The sequence below is a fragment of the Aedes albopictus genome, chromosome 3 (genome assembly GCF_035046485.1).
Source record: "Aedes albopictus strain Foshan chromosome 3, AalbF5, whole genome shotgun sequence".
NCBI classification, from domain to species: Eukaryota; Metazoa; Arthropoda; class Insecta; order Diptera; family Culicidae; genus Aedes; species Aedes albopictus.
The window spans coordinates 309,772,905-309,793,467 of record NC_085138.1 but is presented as its reverse complement, the minus strand read 5'-3'; the positions used below and the strand labels follow the sequence as shown (position 1 = coordinate 309,793,467).

The 20,563-nt window shown below is 36.0% G+C and overlaps 2 protein-coding genes across 3 annotated transcripts in view; one reads left to right on the top strand and one right to left on the bottom strand.

Moving 5' to 3' along the window:
• LOC109431029 (muscarinic acetylcholine receptor DM1-like) overlaps positions 1-20,563 on the bottom strand; it is a 493,708-nt gene that overhangs the window by 167,591 nt on the left and 305,554 nt on the right. The gene's annotated exons all lie outside the window — the stretch shown is intronic.
• On the top strand, positions 3,414-6,864 carry LOC134284125 (uncharacterized). Its single transcript, XM_062842429.1, has 2 exons — positions 3,414-3,546; positions 3,664-6,864. The coding sequence occupies exons 1-2, from the start codon at positions 3,438-3,440 to the stop codon at positions 6,597-6,599; spliced, it is 3,045 nt and encodes a 1,014-aa protein (XP_062698413.1). The 5' UTR covers positions 3,414-3,437; the 3' UTR covers positions 6,600-6,864.

The window sequence follows — 20,563 nt, the reverse complement described above, 5'->3', positions numbered from 1 at the left end:
AGATGTGAGAATGTGGATGGGGGATGCTATGATGCGTCGGAGATTTAGCCTTTCTGTATTCTGTTTTGGGGAGAGTTGTTGGGAGGTCCGAATCTCAGAGGTGAGAATAAATTGGCCATTCGATCTGGAGGCTCAATTAATCTCGCAGATGTGAGATGGCGAAATGGGGGGCATAGGGAAAATTGATCATCCGTGTAGGGGAGAGATTAGAATTGCTCTCACGGATGGGGGAGATGCAAATATTAGAAAGGAGCGTAATTAAAAATCAATTACGCATGGGGGCATTGGGAAATTAATTTCTCTTTGGTATGGGGAGAGTCCTGGAGAATCTTTGATCAGGAGAATAAGAGTTGATGGTTAGGGAGAGGACCCCTATATAAAGGGTTGCAGATCGAAGGATCGGGGCTGCTGCCACTGCTGGTCTCGTCATATTATTTTTTTTCCTAGAAGTTTCTGTAGTCAGTTTAGTTTAGGCTGTTAGCAGGTGTTTCAGTTTTCAGTGCATTTAGTCAATGAGTCAGTTAGTCGGGTTTTTCTTGTAAGACATTATTTTTGTTAAGAAGAAGAATAAAGTGGTGTAGTGTTAACAAGTGTTGGTGAATCTATTGAAATGATGACATATCTTTAAGACAGCGAGTGCGAATTAAGTAAACGCGTTCCGTTGCAATTTTGAAAGTGAGGGGGGTGTGGTCCCGTTACAGTTGGTGACAGCGAAAAAGAATTTCAGATTTAGATGAAATTTGGTGCGTCATTTTTGACTGGTGCAAAACTGTGCAATTTAAGGAACTGTTTAGGCGCGAATAAAAAGTGAATAAATTCTTTTTAAACTCTCTTTAGGCCTTTCAAGGTGGTTTTACCTTTTTATTGGTGTGCGAAACTGTGCAAATAATAAAAAAAACCGGACTACGTACAATTAAAACAACAGTGGTAATAGTTTACAACACGTTAAAGTAAAAGACTCATCAAGAAGAAACTTTCAAAACAAATCAAGAAACATTTTTTTAAGTTGGTATAAGAACAATTGTACTGTGTAAGAACAATTTGAAGTAATAAAGTGACATCCTTGTTATTTATTAGAAACACGGACTACTGTGAGTGTTTAAAATGCGTCAATCACTAGTTTGCTTTTGGTGAGTAATAATTTATCTAATCTATGTATTTTGTCTAAGCTTTAATCTTCCCTTATTTTTTTTCTCCACGAAAAGAATCTTAAAAATTTGCAAATATGTCGAATATGGAGACTATTGAAACTTTTATTTCCGAAGAATTGTCGAATATTAAGAAAAGTATTAACAGGCCAAGATCTGCCGAAAATACGGAAGAAAAAATATCTTATTTTACAGGATGGTTTGAAGAATTTGATAAAATCTTCAAAAAGAATGTTAATAAAATGGATGAAGCACAAAAGACTAAATATTCAGAACAATATAAAAGAGTGAAAGGAAAAGTTGAGGAGGCGTTGATGATTTTGAATAACAACAAAATATTAAAAGTCACATCTGAAACAAACGTACAAAATAATGAAGATAATGAAGGAGCAAAAGGAATATCTAACATTTCGACTCATACAGATAAAGAGGATTCAAAACAGACTGATAGCCCTAGCGAACAAAAAAATTACAATCCACAAAATATTTCACATCAAGATTTTGCCAATTTACTGAATGATAAATACAAACATGTTTTATTAGCAAATTCTGCAGCAGGCAGCTCAAATTTACCACTTCAGCCAGGCATTTCTGCAGCAGTTAATTACCATTTTCCAATGCAACTAGCTTTCCAGTGCATTCCGGAATTCAATGGTTCGCCTGAAGAATTGAATCCATTTTTGTATCAGATTGAATTTTTTGCAAATCAATTTCCTGCCAATGCTAATCATGCACCACTCATAAACATAGTGCTACTCAAATTGAAAAGAAAGGCAACGGCATATACAAGCCGAATTCAAGGCCCATCCTGGTTGGAAGTGAAACGAAATTTAATTCGGGAATTTTCAGCAAAACTTACTGCAGAAGAAATATTGCAGAAAATTGAAAAACTGGAACAAGGGTTTCAGGAATCTTTCAAAAGCTACAAAGAACGAGGTTTCAAAATACTGGAAGCAATAAGATCAATTGAACCACCAGGACAACTTCAACCATCGTTTGCGGAAAAAAGCTTGAAAATCCATTTTCTTAGTGGTCTAAGGAGCTCTCATCTCAAACTGCTCGCTAAAACACAGCGCGGATCATCTTTTGCCGATCTTCTGCTGTTTTTGGAAGAAGAATTTGTTGAATGTGAACAAATGGAAGATATAGGAAAAAGGCTTCGTAACATTAATTTTTCGGGTCAATATTACTCGAGGCAGAATCCCTCGAATTATCAGACCAGTAAACCTTGGCAGAGAACGAACGGACAAATGGAATCTAATGCATTCCGAAGAAATTTCAATAATTCGCAACAAAATCTTAGAAACGACAACAGATTTCAAGGAAACATGAACTCTAAAGTGAATTTTAATAACAATTCATACCATCAATTGAGACAAAATAATAATTTTAGAAATTTTAGCAATGAAGTAAATGAAAATCGAAACCGAAACAATAATTATCAACAATTATCATCTGCAAATCAAGAACGAAGATACAATCCACAAAACTTTAATAGATCATATAATGGCAGATATGGAAACCAAAGATATGATCAAAAAAACTAACTTATGGGGCTTTTAATAATACAAGCGTCCGAAAACCCCATACACAAAGAAAATTTAGAAACGGGCGCAACCCAATTCAACGCAATTATTATTACAACAAAGAGCCAGTTGGCCCCAGCATTTACACATCAAGAGATCAAAATAATGAAGCAAAAATGCTTTCAGAATTTCAACAGCCTTATGAAATTCTATCTATTATTTTTACGAGAAAAAAGCAGTTCCATTTGAAAATTGCCACATTAAACAGACCAAATTGTCATGTAAACTATCTTCTCGATACAGGAGCATGCAGAAACCTGATTTTAAAAAAGTGTTTGTATGCGTGCGGCGTCTATAACATAAATCGAAAGGACAAAATCTTAATAACAGGTATTTGTAACACTTCTATTTCATCGATAGGATCAGCAAAACTGCAACTACTTGTGGGAAATTCCGTTTTTGATACCAAATTTTACGTCGTTGAAAATCTCCCAGTTTCGGGAATAATTGGTGCAGATTTCATAAAACAGCACACTGTCTTTGTTAGTCAAAATTTTGACTATATTGCATTAAAAAAATGTGGAGACAGCAATAACCAACAGGAAGAACTGATCAGTGACAATCTAAGAAATCGTCAATATAATCGCAATAATGAAATCTCTTTCTTTAACAACACGCAATCGGAAGTGGAAACAATGGCTAAGCGAAATGCAATAAATTTTAATGCAGACATGAGAATTATAAAATCCAAAATTTTAACAGCATGGATTTACAAAACGAAGAAGAGGATTATCAAGTCACAAGGGAATTGGATTTGGATAGTGGTAGAGATTATGATTTATTGGAACACAAAAGCTGCCAAATGTTAAAAGGTCAAGAACGAATGAACAAAATACTAAGCATTGTGGATTTGAAACACCTTAACAATGGGTTGTTGGATGAAATCAAATGTATCATAAAACGCTACAATAATCTGTTTTTCATAGAAGGCGATGACTTAACTTACACGAACATGGCAACTCATGAAATAGAAACAACGACGAATATACCAATAAATAAAAGGCAATATAGAATGCCAGAGTCCACAAAAAGGCACATTGATGAACAAATTGATGAGATGCTGAAATTAAAGATAATCAAACCAAGCAAGAGTCCGTGGAATGCTCCAGTTTTATGTGTGCCCAAAAAGGATGACGCTAATGGTAACAAGCGATATCGAATTGTAGTAGATTTCAGAGCACTAAATACGATAACAAAACAATATGTGTTTCCGATTCCACTAATCAATGAAATTTTAGATAACATTGGAGATAGCCAATATTTTTCTTCAATCGATCTTAAGTCAGGATTCTATCAAATTCCTATTAACCCAAAAGATGCTTCTAAAACAGCATTTTCAACATCTAAGGGACACTTTGAATTCAATCGCATGCCAATGGGTTTGAAAAACAGTCCATCAACTTTTCAAAAATTAATGAATACAATTTTATACGAAATTCAACCAGTCAAAGCTTTTGTGTATCTGGATGATATTGTTATTTTTGGAAAAACAATTCAGGAACATAATGAGAATTTATGTAAAGTTCTAGAAGCTCTTAAAAGGAATAATTTGAAAATAGAGCCTGAGAAATGCAATATTCTCAAAACAGAGATAAAATACTTAGGCCATATCATTGATAAGAATGGAATTAGACCTACAGATGAGAATATTAAAACTATTCAGAAGATGGAAAAACCAAAAACAATTAAAGGTGTTCGATCATTTTTAGGAACGGTAAATTTTTATGGAAAATTCATTCCTAATATGGCAGATAAGCGGAAACCGTTGAACAATCTGCTTAAGAAAAATGTAAAATTTAGATGGACGGACGAATGTGATGTAGCATTCAATCAGTTAAAAGAATGTTTAATATCGGAACCAATATTAGTGCGTCCAAATTATCAGAATACTTTCGTTATTACCACAGATGCGAGTGACTATGCTATTGGAGCAGTTCTCTCAAATGAGAAAACAACTGATCATCCAATTGCTTATGCGAGTAGAGCATTAATTGGAGCCGAGCTTCGGTACTATATAATTGAAAAAGAATTGCTTGCAATTGTATGGGCTATTGAATATTTTAAACATTTTGTTTTCAATCAAAAATTTATTGTGTACACGGATCATAGACCATTAATTGCCATATGGAGACTAAAAGAAAATTCTTCAACCCTTTCTAAACTAAGGTTGAAAATCCAGGGACTAAATTGTGAAATCAGATACAAGCAAGGTAAAGAAAATGTCGTGGCAGATTTCTTATCCAGGCTTGAACAGCCAAAAGTTGAGAAGGAAACCAATTCTCAACAATACAATGATGAAAAAGCACCAAAACAAGAGTCTAATTTAATTGGAGTTTTGACACGATTCCAAAAGAGATGCCAAAACCAGAATAGTATTGTTCATCCTCCAACACAATTATCAGAAAACAAATGTGATGCAGAGAAGCCTGATGACAAAGAAAAATCTGATGATAATCAAAATCAAAACCAGATGCAAAGCAATGACGATGATACGGCATTTAACGACTTAATGAACATTGATATTAATTTTGATGATTCATTAGAGGTGGAGCAAAATAAAGATGAGGAAGAAATTTTTGACTCAGAAGTTGATTATAATTTGCTCAAATTTAATAAAAATAAAATGAAATTGAACGAGGTGGATGCTACAATAGCAATTCTAAATAGCAGAACTGCATTCAAAGAGTTGCAGGAATTAATTGATCTACCACATGGATTTAAAGATTTTCTTTCAGGCGAAGTAATTTCCATGCCAAAAGATAAGATATGGGGAATTATACTAAATGGTTCTAAACAATCTGCTTTAGAATCTAGAAAGTTATTCAATACTTTGAGAAATATCCTACGAAATAATGTGGATTTTTCCAATTCTGGTACTAATATTCAAATAATCTCTTTCAGAAAAATAAAATCGTCGCAAGATTTTGACATATTATGCCATATTGCAAAAAAGTTTAATAAAGTTTTTCATTTGTATAGTTCTGATTCAGACAGAATGTTTGTGGAACCAGAAAATAGAGCAACAGTCCTGAAAGAATTCCATGATGCCCCACTTGGAGGACATGTTGGAAGCGAAAGAATGCTTAAACGTTTAAGACCATTATTTATTTGGGAAAATATGAAAAGAGATATTCAAAACTATGTTAGACAATGCGACTCATGCCAGAAAAATAAAATATGGCCGGCAAATCGAATACCAATGAAAATTACAACAACTTCAGAAGAACCATTTCAGAAAATCTATATGGATATTGTGGTTTTACCAGTGTCCGAAGAAAATAATAGGTATGGTTTAGTAATACAAGATGATTTGACAAGATTTTTAACAGTGGTGCCAATGAAAAATCAGGAAAGTTACACAGTTGCGAAAGCATTTGTTGAAAATTTTATTTGTCGTTTCGGTACTCCATTAGAATTAGTCACCGATAACGGTTCAAACTTTGTAAGTTCATTAATGAAAAATGTGTGCAAAATTTTAAAAATTAAAAAGATTACCACGAGTGCATATCATCCACAAGCTAATTTAGTGGAACGATCGAACCGGGAATTGAAAATTTACCTCAGACAGTACATTGTAAGTAATCCGTTAATTTGGGACGAATTACTACCATTTTTTTCGTTCGAGTATAATACGACAATCAATTCTTCGACAGGCTATTCCCCATATGAATTACTTTACGGGAGAAAAGCGAGAATCCCAAATTCAGTTTATTGTTCAAATAACAATGAACCAAATTATGCAGACTACTCGGAAGAATTGAAAGCAAACTTCAAAAATGTTCATGGCAAGGCCAAAGAAAATCTTGTTGCTTCTAAATTTACGACCGACAAACTAATAATTGGCAGCCGATGTGGGGAGAATTAGTTTTAGTAAAAACCAACCCAATTGGAGCAGGAAAAAAACTGCAAGAATTGTGGAAAGGCCCGTATGAAGTTGTAGACCTGCCGAGTGAGCAAACCACAATAATAAAAAATGGAAAAAAATTAGAAAAAATACACAATAATCGTTTGCGAAAATATAACGATTAGGCATTCATATTTTAAAATTTGAAAATCTAACCCAATATAGACATACCCATAGCGTAAAACTGAAGTAAGTTACGTAATGAAAGATAATTGTATAATAAAAATATCGTTGCAGAAATAATTTGATTGACTGATTTGTCTTTATTGCAGTGTGCGTTCAAGATGCAAACGGTGCCCAAATGCGCTTCAAACGCGGTAACACAGTGTTACCAAAGGCAACTTAGCAACCATAGTCAATATCACCAACCTAGGTTTCAAATGCTCCCGCTGACATCGGGTTACTTGTTAGAAAATCTTACCGCATTTGGTGCTCCCGCATTTGATATTTGCATTTTGAAGGCACACAGCAATATTAAAGAGACTTTCAGCCCTTGGCTGGTTCGTCTTTATCCTAAACAATTGCAGAAATAACTATATTATATTAAAAAAAAAAAAAAAAAAAAAAAAAAAAAAAAAAAAAAAAAAAAAAAAAAAAAAAAAAACCAAATATATATACATTAATCGTTTAACATAATTTATTTACCCTTAACCATCATTTAACTCCGGACACGAATGCCACAGGGGTGGTAAAGTGTCCCAAATAAATACTAATAATAATAATCGTTTAACTTTCTTATATAAAATTTTATTAACTATAACACAAAATAACTATCTAAATTTATATTAATAACTGTATATCATAATATATTTTTATAACTATAATAATTTTCTCTCTCAATATTATTCAGTTTTACTACAGCTAATACATAAAGATTCTAATTTGGGAATATTTGTTTTCCGTGTTAATAACAAAGACATTGATCTAATTAAAACTAAATATTGTATATATACAAGAATATTAAAAATAAATAATATTAAAACCAACAAAAAAAAAAAACAAAACATTTTTAGGTACACCACAAAGGGTATTTATCAGGTAAGTGTTTTAAAAAAAAATGAGTACTCCAACCGATCGCATATTTGCTTTGAACGCGTTATCCATTTGTAGATTGTGTTTTAGACAAAAAAGAGGCCTTATAGATATACAAACGGATTTATTACTCAATAATCTGATTGTGGGGTATCTAGGGAAAGGATCGTATCTTAGTGACATGGTTACTAGGAAAATTTGCAAGAAATGTTCAAACAGAATAAAAAACATTGATGCATGTGTAAATTTTTTTAAAGAGGTAGATGAAGTTATGGAAGCATTTATTGAAAATGGATCAATAATTCCTATCATAAATGTACCAAAGCATGTTGGCAAAATTGACAGACAAATTAAAAAAATCATATCAAAAGCTACACAATGCGATGAAATTTCAAATAATCAAAATTTAGATCTGGAAAGGCAAGAAAATGAACAACGAAATATAAACTCAGAATCAGAGGCTGATACGACACCGTTAAAATTGGAAGAGCAGAAAAATGCTAATTCGTAAAAAAACCAATTCGACCAAGGCATACCAATGGATATAGATGAAGATGAAGATTTAATATGGCAAGAAGAACTGTCATCGGAAATTGACGTTAAAGAATTCATGATAGATAATTGGACCTATGATGTGGATGAATATAAAAACACTGAATTAAGATCAAATGAATCTGAGGAATATATTTCCGAATAGAAGTAACATTCTGTACCATGATGCCACATTCTAAATCATGAAAAAGTTTTATCAAATTATTTAAGTTTGTTTGTTGGAAGAAATGATTGGACAAGGTTGGTGCACACCAGAATGAATGCGCAGGGTATAGACACGAGCTGTTTGAGAATGAAAAGTACGAAAATGGACAGTTTTGTTTTTCCACATTGCCAAGGTACAGAATGACAAACGATTGGTAAACCAAGCTACCACCAGGAATACAACATTCCTGATTCATCAAGGTACTGTATCTTACGATACTGAAAAGTTCTTGAATGAATAAGACAATAATAATAAATAAAATGAGCATGCCATGAAGCATGAAACATCCACAAATATAAGAAAAATGAGAATAAGTACAAGAATAAACGAAAATGGCAGGGTCTGGTAAACCAAGCTACCACCAGGAATGAGGCATTCCTGATTCATCAAGGTACTGTATCCAATGATACAAATAGTTCTTGAATGAATATCAAATGAGCCATGGAAAAAAAAATAACCGAGCAATACCTAAGGTCCAGAAAAAATAATAATAATAATAATAAAAAAAAAAAGATGGTCTGGTCTGGTAAACCAAGCTACCACCAGGAATTAAAACATTCCTGATTCGTCAAGGTACTGTATCCAGTGATACAAATAGTTCTTGAATGAATAACATGACCATGAAACAAGAAACAATTCCAAATGAATACGCAATGGTAAAGGTTTAGTATACCCAGTTATCGCCAGAAAAAAAAAACAACTTCTTGATTTCATCAAGGTACGGTACTGTAACAGTACGATGAAGTTCTTGAATGAAAAAAAAAAAAAATATACAGCCAAATATTGCCCCCAAAGATAAGAAAAAGACTGTCAATCTTGCCTATTCCAAATATTTTCAATAAAAAAAAAAAAAAAAGAATAATAAGAGTAACAAGAATATATAAAAAGATTTACTTCGAACATGCATCAATGATTGAATCGATAATTTATGGCCTGAAATCAATGTATTAAGGGAAAAATAGGAAAAAGTGCTAAAATCAAAAATAAAATCTAATAAATGGTTTATTTATCTACAGAAGGAAGATGCATAGAAAAGCACAATTTTCTTATTCAACAGTACAAACAACAAACACGTTCTAGAGAAGAGATAGATGTAAAAGATCAAAGGCGACGAACACGGGATGAAGAAGAAGCGATCGTGCAGTGGATGTTTAAGAACGAATGTGGGTAAGAAATCAGCAGACTCATCAACATATATATTTTTTTTCAGGATCAATTGTAAGAGCTAAGTTCTCTTTTACCGAAAAGTACAAAATTAGAAAATATCGTCACATAAAAAAATATAGGGACGTGGGGATTATTTTTGCGAAAGTAATTTTTAAATGTTAAAAATGTTAAAGTTGAAAACTTTTTAATAAACTGTGTTAAATAAGAATTTTACAAAAATCTTAAGAAAGGGATATTTATTTTATTTCCAACAATTTTAAATGTTGGAGAATTATTTTTTTTCCATTTATGCTGGGGGATGAAAATTTCAATTAGCATGGTTTTTGTCAATTAAGGGAATTTGTTGGAAATTTTTTTTCATAACCATTCATTAAAACGTGTGTTCAATAAAAATAAATCAATTGTAAAGTGCTCATAATCAATAACCAAAATAGTCGTTTGAAGCTTTTAGATGAATAAGAATCAAGAGAAAACGTAGGCCATTAGGAAGTGTGAATAATAAGACAATAATTCAAAGGCAACAAGTTTCAACCATACAAACATGGATGTATGATATATGAAAGAAAAAGTTCCAGAAATCATCAATCAGAGGTCAACGAGCCATTGGAACCGTATTAACAGGGATGTACGGTAATTGAAAGAAAAGTTCCAGCATCAACAACGAGTTCATGATTGGCGAGTCGATTAGGTTGGTCAGAAGGGTAAACTGAGCATCAAACATCAAACATCAGGGTCAACGGAGCATATCTTCTACAGTCAAAGCAAAGTCTTGCAGAAAGAGTCAATACGCGGTTTTCAACCTCTTGGGACGAAAAATGATCGCAAATACTTTAAAACAAATCAGATGATTTTTTCCAAACACATCAACCATTTCATGTAATACCAATTTTCGGGCGAGAAAACATCAAGATTCTTGTAGCTGGCATGTAATAAAGGATGGTTCAACAGTAGCATAACTCCAAAAGTTGCAATTGCCACTAGCAACGAACAATTTCCGCCAAAGAAATAGTCAAAATGTTCTTAGCTGAACAAGTATCAACAACACAACCAATTAGAGGAAGGATGACATTAAATTCATAAACGACAGATACAACAAACATTTCAGCAGAAAAAGCCACATTTTTCAAGCTGTCGTCACATACGCAAATTTCAACAGCATCCTAAGGCAGCAAGAACCAATTATCGATATACCGAAAAAAAAAACACAACCAACAAAATACGTTTTTCATCACAATGATTTTAAGACTATTAATTGGAATCAAAAGGACAGTATGCGTGAACATCCTGTTTTCAATGGAACAGCTGTTAAAGCAAGTGGGCACAAGATTTTTCTCATGGTATAAACAGAAATAAGCAGAAGTTTCAAGAATCACGTAGAATTGAAGTCCCAGACAAGGAGAAAATATCGTAACAAATGAGATCAACCATAAGAAGAAATCAAAGAAGCAGTATGGGGATCGCACAACAGTTAATGATAATCAGCGAAAAACACAACGACGCAACGAGAAGGAGATGCTTGGTTTTTGCCCTAATGACTCACTGAAAGACTCAGCCATGATCAACAACATCGAGACATCGAGATTCATCAAAAAGCAGTGTAATTTATATCACAATTCCGAGGCGAAGGAGGTAGCGGAATACGGAGTCAACAGTTGCCATTTGAATCACAGGTATGAGTCTAGTTAAATAAAAAAAAAATATTAGGAAAGAAGAAGAATAATAATCTAGTTTTAAAACTTGTAAGGATTAACATTAGCTAGAAAATGGTCAGCCAAGGATATTATCGAATCAGATTCAATAGAAACAAAACAAGAGCACTATAAATATAATATTTATAAGCAGAAGCAAAGCAGTATGTAAATCAACTCTTATTCGAAAAACGAAAAAACCTCATAGGACCAGAAACAGGACCAACATTTTAAAAAATTAAGAAATTTTAAGAAATTTCTTAATTTTTTTGCGGGAAAAGTAAGGGAATGCAACAAACCGCTGAATTGAGATTCAGCAATTTATTGCCAAGATGATAATTTTTGCCATTTTTCGGGAATGGGGCATACGTCACCCTTTTCCCCAATCAATTGCAACAATTTTGCATTTTTCGCTCATGACGAAATAAGGGATATGAAGAATGCCAAAGGAAAAAGATTTCTTGAGCCCACACGATGTGTGGAGCACAATGACACCAATTGTTAGAAACACGGACGGAAAGCGCCCAGAAGGAGAAGAGTCAGGAATTCAAGAATGACTCGAGAAAGGGAAACCAACATTTTGGGATCTCGGCTTTTAATTTATGGCATAAACATTGGGCATGGTTTTCAACATATGTTGAAGCCTTCTCTGCCTGTATTCGGGGTGACGAAATTCAAGTACCTACAGGGTTGTCTTGATGAAATAAACAATTGCCTAGAAATCCGATCGCTAACGACGGGAGGCTAGAACTACAGGTTTTTTCTTTCGGGTCGTAAATTATACAAGACTTCACACGCAGAGGATTTTTGCTGATTATGCAGCAACCTCAAGCCGATATGGAAATGAAGGGATGATCGTAAAATGGGTTGAGAAGAATGATCTGATTGTTTTTGCAACAAGAAAAAACTTGGAAATGCATAACCTTCCCCGAAAGAGAAAGGTAATCACAGACGACGATCATAATTGGATCGTAAAATTATGTTTATGGACGACCGTCCACGCATCCATGCTTAGAAGGCGTGAAAACTCTAACGCATGAGTGATCGTAAAACTAAGACGGGTGACGAAGAAAAGTAAACACTATAAATTTACGATCGCCCGGTGCGTTCATGAAAAATCAAGTTCGGGGATGATGATGGTTGGTGTGGCCCTTGATGACTCAGCCACTAAGGGAAGAAATTTTGAGATTGAATTCGCGAGTAATTTCGCTCTCCTCAGAATTTTGGTATGGTCTCACAGATGTGAGAATGTGGATGGGGGATGCTATGATGCGTCGGAGATTTAGCCTTTCTGTATTCTGTTTTGGGGAGAGTTGTTGGGAGGTCCGAATCTCAGAGGTGAGAATAAATTGGCCATTCGATCTGGAGGCTCAATTAATCTCGCAGATGTGAGATGGCGAAATGGGGGGCATAGGGAAAATTGATCATCCGTGTAGGGGAGAGATTAGAATTGCTCTCACGGATGGGGGAGATGCAAATATTAGAAAGGAGCGTAATTAAAAATCAATTACGCATGGGGGCATTGGGAAATTAATTTCTCTTTGGTATGGGGAGAGTCCTGGAGAATCTTTGATCAGGAGAATAAGAGTTGATGGTTAGGGAGAGGACCCCTATATAAAGGGTTGCAGATCGAAGGATCGGGGCTGCTGCCACTGCTGGTCTCGTCATATTATTTTTTTTCCTAGAAGTTTCTGTAGTCAGTTTAGTTTAGGCTGTTAGCAGGTGTTTCAGTTTTCAGTGCATTTAGTCAATGAGTCAGTTAGTCGGGTTTTTCTTGTAAGACATTATTTTTGTTAAGAAGAAGAATAAAGTGGTGTAGTGTTAACAAGTGTTGGTGAATCTATTGAAATGATGACATATCTTTAAGACAGCGAGTGCGAATTAAGTAAACGCGTTCCGTTGCAATTTTGAAAGTGAGGGGGGTGTGGTCCCGTTACACTAGAAGATTCGTTCATCGCCGCCGTACTTATGTATGAGTATAGTCACAACACCATCACCCGCCCAGACAAGTGGTAATGGGAGATAATTTTTAATTAAACTTTATTGAGACGAGTCTTCCTTTCTCATTTCCGAAGTTTTTCCGATATACTGACTCCTACACAACGTCGAGCACTCTGCCGGCAGCCAGACAGACTTTGCAGCAATGGGAAACTGGCCGGCAGCATGTTGGAGTTTAGCGAATGATTCGAGACAGCCACGTACCGGCGCATCAATGTCTGTGCAACATGTTTATTTTTTTTTATTTGATATCAAAGAGCAAAAACTCGTGAAAGCGCTAAGAGGTTTTTGTTTCTGACGGAAGCGAAATGGAACGGCAAGCGTAATTTTTGGCAATCCGTCTTATACATCTCGGAAGAAATACTGGCAAAAGATCTTGCAACAGTGAAGGGAATCCCTGAGAGAAATTTCTATTTCAAAAACTGTTTGTACCAATTGCTCGGTGGATATTCTTGGGAAAAAACTGCTGTAGAAAGACCTGTTAAATTCATGAGTAATTTCTTATGAATACGAAAATTTGCGGAATTCCATGGAATTCAGTTAGGCGATATGTTTTTAATGCTTAACCACTTGAACTAACATAAAGAATGTGCACATCAAAAAGTAGTCAACGAAAAAGTCATGTAAATAAAAGAAACAAATGGAAAAATCAACAGTGAAACGTTGTTTTCATAGCCCATAGTAAGGGTATGCGGTATGGGATTTTTTCAAGGCGAAACGAAACGAAACGAAATATAGAATTTCTGATACGATGCGGTACGAAACGAAACGAAATTCAAAAATGTTTCGTGAGATCGATACGAAATCCGAATTCACTCGGTATTTTACGAAACGAAACTTTCGAAAAAGTTCCGCGGAATTTTGCAGTTACATCAATTTTGTGCGAATTGATACTGCGTGTTTGCGGTGGCGCGAATTGCATTTCCATAAAGATTGTCATCCCCTTGCTTCTTTTGCTACAGTGTCATTCATTTTTTAACAATTTTTCGCGACATAGGGTCTGGGACCATTTGGGCAGGAGCACCTATTTTGGGCACTTGCTGCTATAACTCGATCAATTTCGAACCGATTGACTTGAATTTCTGCACACTGCTAGATACTGTGCGTATCTGATCGTATCTCAAAAATCAAGTCAATCGGTTCAAAATTGGCTGAGTTACAGCAGCAAGTGCCCAAAATAAGTGCTCCTGCCCAAATGGTCCCAGACCCTAATATTGAAAATTTGAATAATTACACCAAAAACCCAATAAGATAGCTCCATTGACTTAACAACAGCACATCAATAATGTGACTATGCTATAAGATGCTCTCATGCCGATTGTTTATCAGAAACCTGAAGCAATGATAAGGAAACGTCAGCCAGATGTTTACCATTCAAGCTTTGTTGAATGGCATACCTTCTGGAGAAAGCCTTAAATCTAAACCTAAAATTGATAGATGATTTAATTCATTAGAAAATGCCCAGTAAAACTCATGTAGAAATTGAAAAGAATACTTAAGAAATGTGTGCATACTCATCAAATATGAAGGCATCCGCAAACTTGAAATTCGAAAAATAACACACAATCATCTCTAGATATATGGCCAAAAATTCTACCAGATAGATTTGGACAATAATGAACCTGGTGTGATGGTTAAAGTGTATGCCTTTTTCGCCGAGGGCTAGGGATCAAATACCACTCCCAAAAGACTTGTAAAATGTGAATTCCACCTTCAGGTCTTTCGATTTGAGACTATGGGTTCCGAAATCAACTAACATAGGGCTGAACATTCTGTAACAACAGTTGAAGAAAAACAAAGTCCCACGTAATACCACCAGCCCTGAGTATGTTGGTGAATAATCTGATGAAATCCATGCTGCAGCTAACAAACGTCTTTTTTGCCGAAATTAAGTATAAAAGTAGGATGCGCACACAGAAATGTTAGAGTTTGTAGTGCTCATCTAACCTTTTGAGATTTATTATTATTATCTTTATTAACGAGACTTTCAGCCCAGGGCAAAAACCTTTTGACATTTTCAATTCACACCTGAAGGTATTTGAAGAAATTCGTCAAAAAATATCGGTATGAATTCCTACTTTCCATAGTTCCCACTTGAAATACTTGAAGAATTCCGCAGCAAACTCCTGCAACGATGTCTTCACCTGAACATATTTTAGAAATTTAACGATTTAAAAACCCAGATTAATCCACCTAGTGGTCATAGTGCCTTTCTCGTCGAATATGTACTCAACATTTTTTCCGGCCATAAGCCGAAGTGTTCCTGAATCCTGAGAATACTCTAGAACGGAATAAATCTCATTTTCTTCTTTTGTCACTGTGCTCGTTGACTCGTCAATGGTGGTCAATGGGTGGAGCTGATAAATAATAAATGTATTTACAGGGGATGGCCAAAATGTTTGGGATAGGCAACTTTTTTTCTCCCACAAAAAAATTCAACATGCTGTAACTTTTCATAGAGTGCATCAAAAAATCTCAAATTTTGACTGTTTGTCAACCTACTATGTGTGCATCATTGGTACAAATTTGGGCTCGATTGATCAATTTTTCGCGAAGTTAGAACCGTTCTGGTAAAACACCAAAAAGTTCAACTTTTTGTGAGAGAAAAAAAAGTTGCCTATCCAAACATTTTGGCCATCCCCTGTATTTAATAAAATTCTTAAACAATTAAGCGAAACCGCTTAATCGATTCTCATCGGTTTTGATAAAAAAAACTTCTGGAAGACTCTAATTTCACTTTAAAATTGAGAAATTAATTGGTTTATTTATTCGTGCCCTTCTTCAAAATGTTGAATTCCAACCAAAATTTCCAAGGGGGGACCCCTCTGGACTTAAGAGAAAATCGAAATTTGTGTCAGCCTTATTCAGAAAAGCAAGAATTTTATCAAAGCCATAATTGAATTTGGAAACTTATTGATGGCTCATATTCCGACGCTATGTTAAACGTATAGGCCGAGCTGAAAAATATCAAATCTCTCAGTTGACTGCTTGACCACCTTCACTAGCACTGGATGCCGATCATTATCAAGACATTTCGGCAATTTTTTTTCTGCGCACTTTAGCCTATATTTTATTATCATTAGTTATGAGATTCATGTAAAATTTGACAAAAAAAAGTGCAAGCATGCAAAATTTCCCATATTAAACCCATTCAAATTTCAACCGGGTTACAGAGCGCGTGGGCTCAACCAGTTGCATCTAAATTGTTCGCAGTAATTTTAGACGAAAAAGGGGATTGGTGCTATAAAATATAAATTTTTCCATACAACGTTGATCCTCAGGAATCTAAAATGGTGTAATTTGACAAGATCGCTTAAATTTTTATCAAGATTTTGTTCTTTTACACATATTAATCGCTTGCATCGATTTTGTTCACCTGCGTAATTCCAGCAATGGATCCAATCCTGATTCTGCAACACTGCTGGTAATCTTAAGTGTGGTCAGAGACTATTTTCTTGCTGCCCGTTTATCTGGTTATCAAACATTTTTGATGATTTGATGTTTCGCATGCATGGGTTTGGTTTAGTTTTTTGATTGGTCACTTCCGACGGGACACCTGAAACCGGTTCCGGAACAAAACCGGTTTAGATACGGTATGAAACTATTTTCCTGTTCATTGTTCATCTGGTTATCGAAAAAGCCGCTCTTCGATGTGTCACATGCCTGAGTTTGGTTCACCTTTTTAATTGGCCACTTCCGGCAGGAAATCCAGAACCGGTTCCGGAATACAATTAGTTCAGATATGGTCTGAAACTATTTTCTTGCTTACCGTTCATCTGGTTATCGAAAAAGCTGCTTTTTGATGTGTCGGATGCATGGGTTTTGTTCACTTTTTTAATTGACCACTTCCAGCGGGACACCTGGAACCGGTTGCGGAACACAACCGGTTCAGATATATGTAGTCTGAAACTATTTTCCTGCTTACGGTTCATCTGATTATCGAAAAAGCCGCTTTTTGATGTGTCGCATGCCTAGGTTTGGTACACTTTTTTAATTGGCCACTTCCGGCAGGACATCCGGAACACAACCGGACCAAACATGGTCTGAAACTATTTTCCTGCTTACCGTTCATCTGGTTATCGAAAAAGCCGCTCTTTGATGTGTCGCATGCCTGGGTTTGGTACACTTTTTTAATTGGCCACTTCCGGCAGGACATCCGGAACCGGTTCCGGAATACTACCGGTTCAAACATGGTTCGAAACTATTTTCCTGCTTACCGTTCATCTAGTCATCGAAAAAGCCGCTCTTTGATGTGTCGCATGCCTGGGTTTGGTTCACTTTTTTAATTGGCCACTTCCGACAGGACATCCGGAACCGGTTCCGGAACACTACCGGTTCAAACATGGTCTGAAACTATTTTCCTGCTTACCATTCAACTGGTTATCGAAAAAGCCGCTATTTGACGTGTCGCATGCATGGATTATGTTCACTTTCTTATTTGGGCACTTCCGGCGGGACACCCGGAACCGGTTCCGGAACACTACTGGTTCAGATATAGTCAGAGACTATTTTCCTACTTCCCGTTCATCAGATAATCGAAAATGCTGTGGTTTGATGGGTCGCATGCATGGGTTTGTTGCACTTTCATATCTGGTCCCTTCCCGGGGTACCGGTCCGGAACACCTAAATGGTCATAACTCCGGAACGGCTGGACCGATCTGAACCATTTTCAATAGGAAACAATGGAACAATGTACCCCGTCGAATGAACCATCGGTCGTTGAAATCGGTTCATATTTACTATCTAAAAATGAGGTGCCCTTTTTGTACACACACACACATACATACACACACATACATACACACACACATACATACACACAGACATCATCTCAACTCGTCGAGCTGAGTCGATTGGTATATAACACTTGACCCCCCCTGGGGCTCTATCAAATTTTCGTTTTTGGAGTGAACGTATAGCCTTCCGGTACACCTTGGTGTACGAGAAAGGCAAAAAATAAAAAACAAAAGGACGAACATAGAATTTTACGAAATTTCTTATCAGCAAAAGAAATAAGAAACTTTTGCACGTACCAAACCTTCTACCGAATTTGTCTTAATCGATTTCTCCTGGGATTTTCATGTTTTTTTTTTCTAGAGACATATCCTGGGAGAGCTTCCATGTTTTCTTAGAACTTTTTCTAGAGCATCCTACATCCTCGATCATTCTACCCTAATATTCTCCATTACTCTGCTAAAAATCCCTTTTGGGAATCTAAACTGAAGACAGGAACTAGCCCCGAGTTTTTTTTTTGCATTTGGTTCCATCAGAAAATTTAACCAAAATATTAAGTATGGTCCCGCATACCGCAAAGGGGCTGTCCATAAACCACGTGGTCATTTATTAGGGACTTAACTACTGATTCTACGCTAATATATTATTCAACAAAGTTTCAGGTAAAACAAAAATGAAAAAGTGTTCCATACATTGATTTTTGCTGCTAGGTTTCTGAAGGGAGTTAACAGCAGGTGAATGTAAATGATTGTAAATGAATGATTCCATCCTTGCCAAACATGATAAAAATGTCTCTCTGAGGCAACATCCATATATTGCCTGCCATACAAGATACTTTCTTTAAAAATCTTCAGATTTTTAGTTTTTTAGAACTTTTTGAAGATTGTTTCTATATCGTTTAGAAAAATTACAATAAATCGGATAAAATTGGGTTGATTTTGAATCTCCTTACATTTTGTAGGGAACCTAGTCACTTGGGCAGGGGCTTCTATTTTTGGCAACCCACTGACAGGCATTGTTGTCAACATATCTTTTGTTAAAGCGGCAATAAAATGTGCTGATCAAACGAAATTAGGCTCCAATTTCATAGTAAAGTTCGAGAGGTGCATTCAAACGAACAAAAAACTACTTGTGTTGCTTGCAGAAAGCAACATTGTTAAAGAAACACAATGCGTTAGAAAAGTTGTACATAGTTAGTGAGAGTCCATTTTCTAGCAAAATGGAAGGTTAATTGAAAATTCTTAGGTACAGCATGTGATGATGTGTGGATGAATCATTATTATTGCAATACAGTCAGTTTACACCACATTGTTGTATAACAGGTAGTCATGAAATGGCAGTTCTATTACTAAGCACAGTTTCGCCATCAATGCAGGTCGACTCGGCACATTCGCCGTTCAGTGCTATGTTGTGAGTTTTGATTGAAATTCGAAACCAATTATCTCGGCTGGGACTCGGTGCTGCGGTTACTAAACTCTTCTCTCGCACTGACTGCCTGATAGAAGCAGTACAACTTACCATCTACCTTTGTTGAACTTACATCATTGGAATTGGAAGTTTTCCCAGTCAAAGCGCATGGGTAACAGCTAACAAATAACTTGCAATCAGACACCATACAGTTCCCCATAGCCCAGTGCCATTATCGTGATCAACACCCTGCATTCCAGGGGGCTCCCTACGGAATCGTAATGAGCACCCTTGCTCCAAATGTCGGTAGGTACCTACCGGAACGCGGGAATCTGTGACCAAGCCCAACAGAATGGCCGCCACCACCATCATCAACCCATTAGATCCATCCGACGCTCTGTTGGGTTGGCTACAATGCAATGGTTGCCGCCACCTCGACCCGGTTGATAGGCACAGGCAATCAAGGATCGATTTTCGAGTTCGCACACTCTAATGAGGTTGTATCGCAATCATGGATGTGATTATATTACTTGTAGTCGGTAGAAACGGCATGACGGAGACCATTCAACCATGGAATCGAACTGTGGTTGTTTCTGCTGTGCTGCGGAGTGGTTGGTAATGGTGATTTTACGGGAAAATTGTTACGTTACGATGAAAGTAACTAACAATCGAGTCAATTTCTAAGAATAAACTTCAAATACTGCATTTTTGTGCTGATAAAAAACCTAATAATAAAAAATGTTTTAAGGATTTTACGATGCTTAATTTCTAATCGATCTATTTCTTAGATTGAAGTCACATAAAAATTCCCAGGGAACCACTGCAATGTATAACAAGGACATACACGTTATCGTGGGGGTGTAAAAGTTGATGATGTTTTCGAGTGGGAAACATGAAGAGCTTCTCGAGATTTATCAGAAGGATGTGAAATGCGATATTTTCCGTGCTGCCAATGGCGAGTGATGATTGCATTACCTACAGCAACTGCGTGGGAATGGTTTCAATCTACACAGGTAGGATGAAGCACGAATGCGGGGAGCGTAGTAACGTCAGTATGAATGGTGAGAAATCTCACTGCCAATTTATGTAAGCTCCGTATGAGAAGCTTCCTTGATCTACATCAAGTAACGTGCGGTTATATT